The sequence below is a fragment of the Doryrhamphus excisus genome, chromosome 1 (assembly GCF_030265055.1).
Source record: "Doryrhamphus excisus isolate RoL2022-K1 chromosome 1, RoL_Dexc_1.0, whole genome shotgun sequence".
NCBI lineage: Eukaryota > Metazoa > Chordata > Actinopteri > Syngnathiformes > Syngnathidae > Doryrhamphus > Doryrhamphus excisus.
Window position 1 is genome coordinate 1,247,471 of NC_080466.1, and position 7,826 is coordinate 1,255,296.

The window sequence follows — 7,826 nt, forward strand, 5'->3', positions numbered from 1 at the left end:
CCCTTTCAATTCGCACATTTACATACATTTCTATATGTATACTATGTATTTGACAGAACAGTGCCGTCCCAAATCGATTAGTGTTATCCCGCACTTACAGGAAATGACGATTTTTCACTTCCTGTTGTGAATGAAGTTTTTGGTAGAAATGTCTCGTATTATAATTCCAATCTTTGACAATGAAAGCATGATTGTAACGATCCACATGGTGGCCATATGCAACAGAAAGAAAATATTTACCAGGGAACTTTATATTTTTATATATTTTTTATTTTTACAATTTTCTCTATATTGCGGAAAGGTCAAATGGCTATTATATTTTTTGTTATAATTTTTATTGAGTTGTTTAAAAGTTGTATTAATTTATTAATTCGGCATAGAACGCAATTACTGAGCTTCATGCTAACCACTTGGGGGGTGTTGACTGAAACATCCGGGTACTGGCGCCACAAATTGAAACATAACCTCAGTCGAAAGTCCAAAATAGTTCACTCCCACTTCTGCTCAAATAACTTTCGATCATCTATAAAGACAAGCTTTTGACTTTAATATATATTTAATATATAAATATATATATTTTTAACGACAATGCACTGGACTTCAATGAAGAAAGATGTAAGATTGTGACTTCATGTTGTTATTTCTTTGGTATAGAATGGATATGTCTGTTAAAACATTAGCTATCCAATTGTCAGCATTTCTTCGGATTTTTTTTGTTATAAATGCCTAAAATCTGACATTTTTATAAATGATTTGTGTATTAAAATACAGTATATGCGCGTGACCCTTTAATAAGGCGGACGGCTACATTGTATCAGAGTGGGGGCGCTGTTTACTGTCGTTTAGCAAGTGGTCTTTAGTGTATTACTCCGCAAATGATGGCGGTCGCCGTGTGATCGTCCATGGCTGCCCAGCTCACTCTCTCCCTGCGACTGTGGACAGGAGCTGGAGAAGCAGTACTCGCCTAGCCGCTGGTCGCCCAGAATGTCGGCAGACGACGTGATCAAGGCCCACGTCAAGGCTGTAAAAGAAGGTTTGGCCTCCTTTTTTACTCATTCGAGATATGGGGATTTAACGCCTCCTTCGTCAAAATAGTAATAATAAAAACTAAATGAAATATGTATTAATTTATATGTACGATTGTTGGGAAGTTTCCTACAGTTAACTATCAAAGCATCTTAAACAGGACAGGTGTTTGTAAATTGAGTGATTTAACATGACTTTACATATTTGCAGTACATATAAGAACCTACACGTATTGTTACATGTTCTACTTTAGAAAACAATAAGGTAATGGGTGAACGTTCAAAGGAAGTAAACAGTAATTTGTCATGGAGACATCCATCTCTGCTTGTTTACCCTTCAGACCTGTTGAATCATGGGCTACACTTAATCATATGCACTATATATTTCACTGTAAGCTTGTTAAGCATGTATGCGATAAATGAAACCATACTAACATTGAATTGTTTATGTGTTTGCATCCAGGTACAGAGCGTGCGCGTGGTCTGGCTCAAACTCTACTTAACGTCCCCTATGGAGAAGGTGATGGCGAGAAACTGGATGCCTATATTCCCAGCACCAACTCTCTCGGTGTGTAACTGACGTGACACTCCCATTTCATCATCATTTACTTTTAATTGACCTTTTTCAGTATTGACACTTTGACATAGTCTTTGTAGTTATAGCTACATCTTATAAACCTATCTCAGGTAAGTAATAAACATACTGTTATACAAAGAATACCATGCTGATTTTATTAAATGAGAGTAGAATGAAATTAAGATGTTAATAAAAGGCATGATAACAAATTTTGCTGGATGATAATTCTACAAATTATTGTTGATAATTGATATTATTCGGCATAATAATGAGTACATTGTATCAAAAGCAATCAACTTTAATTTATATAATTTAGCATTGTAATTGGAATGTGAAGAGCTTTTAAATTGAAGACAAAAAAGAATGACAAAATTGCACTTAAAAAACACAATCATAACCATAAACAATCAAAAATAGACCGTAAAAAACACACACGCAGTTATGTAGTTTTTTTTTAATGCAGGGGGTCATATTTGAGCTGGACCACATATCTATGGTGATGGAGTAATATGCAGTGTCTGATGTCCTTCAACACAAACATCGCTAGCTTTTCCCATAATGTTGCCTTTTCAGCTGTATTGAAATACAGTAAACCTCGGATATATCGGACTCGGATATATCGGAAATTCGCTCACAACGGACAGATAAAAAAGAACAGATTTTTCTGTAATGCATTTCCAATAAAAATTCATTGCATATATCGGATTTTTTATAACGGATTTCGCCTATTTCGGACGAAATCTCCAGTCCCGTTCCAATGCATTTCCATGAAATTTCCCTGGCATATATCGGATGGCCGCATCGTTATGCTAATCTTGTTGATGTCACTGGCTATTGTCTTTCTCCTGGCTCCAGATTTAGGACAAATATAAAAGTGAGTGACGTCAATAATACTAGCACAGCAGTGAATGAGATCTTAACCTCACTATTGGAAATAACGTAGGCCTGACGGGCGTAACAGGGCCTAGCTCAGGGGTGCTCACACTTTTTCAGCATGCGAGCTACTTTTAAAATGACCGAGTCAAAATGATCTACCCACTACAAAAATGCAAAACATCTATTTATTTTCAAATGTATTGAGGATTATTTGTACGTACAATGTATGTTGATGTACCTTACATAACCAAATGAGCCAATATTGCAAAACACACATAATTAACTATTAACATTTTTTGTAATTACCTGAGTTTACTTTGATGACTTGCACTGAATTGAACCAGCCAGGGATGCATAGTCCGGACAGTAGCTGCTGATAGCCAGCCTCAAGCACACTTCCAAATGTTTATCAGTCATGGATAATATCCGTATCATAATATCCGTATAATATTCCATATCCGTATGGAAGTGATATGTTTTTTGCCTTTTTACTTGGTCCAGTTTTTGCCTTTTTACTTGGTCCAGCTCCTTCACTCATTTTAGTGACCATAAACTTTAGCGAGGGCTTTAAAATCTCGCAATTCGCCGACTAGCTTAGCACTTTGCATCGTTGTTTACGCATGAGCGGTGACCTAAAGGTCAAAATTCAGTTGTCATCTGAATGGCTGCCCTGTATATCAATCAAGTGACGGCATTGATGCTGGGATGATATTTTTGTAATGTCACGCCGTGATCGACCAGCGATCGACCAGTACCACCCCCGCGATCGACCGGTAGCTCGCGATCGACATAATGAGCACCCCTGGCCTAGCTTAATTAACAATTTGTTATGCTCAGAGTCCAATAAAGTTAAATTCTCATTACCTTACGTCTCTTTTCATTGCCCAGTCCAGGTACATTGGAAACATAGTCAAGGAAGTGCCTTTTTATAACGGATAAAATCCGATTCACGCATATACCGGATATAAATCCGATATATGCGTAAAACGGACATTTTCCGGTATACGCATATAACGGATTTCGCTTATATCGGACAAAACCAGTGGGAACAATTGAATCGGATATATCCGAGGTTTACTGTATTGCATTTCTTTTGCAATGTAGCGAGCGACACTGTCCGTGAGCGCACATCATTTTGCACTTTTTCGTTTATATGTACTTTGCCGACCAAATGTGTCGGTAAGCGTTGGTTGTATCGCTCTTCTTCCTCGTCACTACTTTCGAAGAAATGCGGAATAAACATGACAAGTTAAAAAAATGAAAGACGTGTCCACTGTGAACTCTTGTGTATTTCAGACGTGCCCCTTGTCATTTACATTCACGGGGGCTACTGGCAGTTTCTTAGGTATGTTGTTTGGCAAGTTTGGCGTTTGTTTTCACGTGCAGTGCTTTTCACGTTTGTTCTTTGTGCTCGTACAGCAAAGACGAATCAGGATTCATGGCCGTGCCGCTTGTCGGTAAAGGTGTGGTGGTGGTTGCCGTCGGTTACGACATCGCTCCCAGAGGTATAGCATTGATTCCTGTTGTTATCGTCGATGAGAAAAGCAGGATATTGTATGAAGATGTTTCTTTTCAGGTAACATGGATCTGATGGTGTCTCAAGTGCGCAAGAGTGTTGTGTCTGTCGTCCAACAGTATTCTCACATCAGGTACCCCCTCTTTTTTTTTGGCAAATCCAGTGTGACCTTTGTCAGTTAAACCGTGACGATATCTTTGTCAGTGGTCTGTACTTGTGTGGACACTCTGCCGGTGCTCACCTGGCCGCAATGGTGCTCTCCACGGACTGGTCGCAGTACGGCGTCACACCTCAAATCAAAGGTGAGCAACTTCTTGACAGATGCCGAACGGGAACGGGAACGGGAACGGGATCATTCACAGCCTGTGTGTGCTTCTTTAGGTGCTTTTCTTATCAGTGGTATCTATGACCTCCTGCCCATTCTGTCCACCTACGTCAACGAGCCATTGAAGATGACAGAGTAAGTGAAGATTGCACACTCATTTTGTCACATGGGACCCTTGACAGAAGGTGGTCTCGGTTTACGACATTCCGTGTTACGACGTTGAGTGGTTATGAACACGCTCGCTTGAGAAATAGTAACGGTGCGTGCCAGCGGAATGCAGTGTGAGCCTCGTGCTGGATGGAAGCATAACATCACTGATTAGTTAAAGTTTTGCATTTCATACGTTTTCTTAACAATATTAGAGCCCTCTAGACATGACCCAACACCCCTATAGTCACCTTTAGACTAATACTATCCAACATTGTAGACGTAATTTGAGCAAGTCATCCATTGAAGACATAAATAAGTCTTTGGTATGGTATTCTCGTGGTAACATATGACAAAGCGTCAAATACGGAATTTGTTAATGGCTCTGCACGCTCAGTTTTAGAGAGTTTTTTCAGTCAAGTCAACTGACGTCAGTGCACTTGGTAAACGCAGGCCTACAAATCCGGACGTGCTGGGGAGTGTGACCAATCACAGCGGCGTACCTAGCGGAGGGCCGGGGATGGAGTAAATTAAACAGGCTGAAAAACTAGAGAAAGTGGTGCAGAAACTGGAAGATCTAGAAAGCTTTATTGTGAGTCCACAACTCGATACAAAGTGTCAAAAATGAGCATAATAGGTGCCCTTTATGTCACCTTTTTGTTGTAGAAATGCCTGTTATTTTGTACAGTGTCCATGAGTGCACAAAAATGTCTCGATAAATACAATTAATAACTTTATTTATTTATTTTTGCAATGTCAATGTGTGGGTGTTTCATCAAAAAGACTTTTTGTTTTACTTTTACTTTTGTCAGGGAGGTGGCCATGAGAAACAGCCCCAGCAAGCTGATCCCTGAGTTGCAACGGTCCTCCTCCTCGTGCCAAATCGTTGTGGCTGTGGCTGAGAACGACTCGCCCGAGTTTCGCAAGCAGTCGGAATATTACTACAAAGTAAGTGTGCCATAATTAATTGCAAACAGAGAGGAGCACACATCTGTACAGCAAATATTTGACTCATTTTAACCCTGTCCCTTCCCAAACAGGTACACTGTGTAAACAGACATTTTCTGCTACATATTTTTTTAAAAGAAGATATAATCTCTTATGTTAACAAGTGTAACAACAAGAACAAATAAAAAGCAGGGTTATTACTAAGCATTTTTTCCTCACTTCTGCGTAACGAGATTTTTTTATTTTGTCCTTGAAAGGCTTTGAAGGCAACAGGGCTGAACGTGACCATGGAGGATGTTTCCAACACGGATCATTTTAGTATCGTAGAGCAGCTGGTTGACGAGGAGTATCACTTAGTAAAGGTACACAGTCTGTCTCAAGTTTAAGCTTTTAACAGAATCCAGCCATTAATTTTTATAAAAGAGAGAAAATGTCTATAAAATGGCTGTAAATCTTGCCAAGACTTTTGTAAAGGGATTTATTTATTTCTCTGCAGCTCCTATTGAAGATGATGGGGAAGAGTTGAAGTGGACTTGTGCTGTATCAACATATGTTCTTATGAGAAGATAAATGTTACATGCACGCATCCGTTTGAATCCATTTCAACTGCGTTAGAGTATTTTGTCCAATTAGGAGGATGTGTTTCATTCATAGTCATCAATCGCTTGACAGTTTTGGGTTTTTTTTTTCGTAGTCACAATAATTTTTTGTGTGTGTGTATCTAAGTATTTGAGATGTCTGCATGAGTCAAAATGATCTCAGTTCAATTTTGGTTTGTTTGGCATGTCCTGGCTAAAGACAAGTAGAAAATACAATGTGAATGTAGCATTTTAGTGATCACATTCAGGATTTGAAAATGTCCTAAATGAAATACTGTAGTTACACATGTTATGCTAAGTATAGTAGTATAATACGAAAATAAGTGTGCACAATCACTCATCACTTAGATTGCACAGAACTGCATCGTGTTTGCACATTGTACCGTAAGGCATTAATGCAGCTTGTACAAACAAACATTTAAGAATAGTCATCATGTTTGGCGACTAGAAAAAAACAGCCTTTTATTTCTTACAGTAGAGTATAAACCAGCAGCAGGGCACTTTAAAGGTATTCATAGATCATATAAAATCTTATTCCGAATATCTGTAATTTTATAAAATTGCAATTACTACAAGGTGATTGAAACGTAACTTTCAAAATACTTACTTTTACAATAAATGTACAATATATATATATTTAATTTTTTTTGCTGCTGCTTACACGGGTAGAAAACACACACCCTTGACTGACAGGCTGGAGCCAGTCAGATACTGACACGTAGTCACACACTGATCCACCAAGGAAAGGGTAACGTTCCTGCATGGGCGGGACTCAGGAATAGCATATCAAGGTAGGATAGGTAGCATATCCAAGTTCGAGACTTCTGTTTGAGTGGAGGTCCAGAGCTGTACTTTGTGACATCTTTCATTTTCTTCACTAAAAAAAAAAAAAAAATTGTGTCTGGTTAATCTCTTCATGGGGAAAAAAACAAACTCAAACTTATCATTTTACTTGAAGGATTTGTACACTGCAAAAAATACTTTTCCAAATTGTATTTAATTTTTTTTGTGTATTGTGTATGCTCTATCCTTTGCAGCAATGTGTAACTTAATAGTTAAAAAAATAGTCGAATGAAAAACTAATATAGTGTTCCCTCACTACATTGTGGTTCACCGTATGCACATTTGTTGAATTTTTTAAACAGCGATGCACACTGTATTCTGCATCCTTGTGGTGTATTAGAGTGGTCTATCCAGGTTCTGTTGTGTATCTGTCACTGTATTTACTACTGCTACCAGTATAGGGTGTTGTATACTCACGTTTAAGTGTGGCTGGTAAATATAGAGCCACAACAGTTGTGATTGGCTAAAGGAGAACCCGCCCATTGTATTCTGTGTTTTGATTGGCTATAAACCATTGTTAATCTTGTGCAAGGCTATCTGATGCTAACTGCTAGCTATGTACATCCTAAAGACGAAGTTAACCGGCTGTAGGCCGTAAATTAATCTTTGGTTCATGGCAGAAGAAGATGCTTTAACAAGAATACAAAACAAAATTTAAATTCAAGCGAAATTTGAACTTTGAGAGTGTTTAAACAGGAGAGAAATGTGATAAAATAGGAAAGTGTATGCTGAGGGGCTTTAAAACATATGTAATAAAAGTTGGCTACTTCGCGGATTTCACTTATTGCGGGCTTTTGAGAAACTATCCCCAGCTAAAGTGCTGTGTGAATTTGTTATTGCAATTACAAGAATAGTAAAGGCGTGTGAGGACATAGTCGTCCTTCCTGCATGTTTGAACATAACACTTCCTTGGAGGAGGACGACACGAAACACATTACGTTAAACACATTAACAAACAAATTAGAAACAA

The 7,826-nt window shown here is 38.4% G+C and overlaps 1 protein-coding gene across 1 annotated transcript; it reads left to right on the forward strand.

Moving 5' to 3' along the window:
• Positions 1 to 476: 476 nt before the first annotated feature.
• Positions 477 to 7,770, forward strand: afmid (arylformamidase). Its single transcript, XM_058046171.1, has 11 exons — positions 477 to 615; positions 943 to 1,033; positions 1,489 to 1,593; positions 3,775 to 3,823; positions 3,898 to 3,983; positions 4,055 to 4,127; positions 4,199 to 4,296; positions 4,376 to 4,454; positions 5,279 to 5,414; positions 5,672 to 5,776; positions 5,911 to 7,770. Exons 1-11 carry the CDS (start codon positions 589 to 591, stop codon positions 5,938 to 5,940), a joined length of 879 nt encoding a protein of 292 aa, XP_057902154.1. The 5' UTR covers positions 477 to 588; the 3' UTR covers positions 5,941 to 7,770.
• The last annotated feature ends 56 nt before the right edge of the window (positions 7,771 to 7,826 follow it).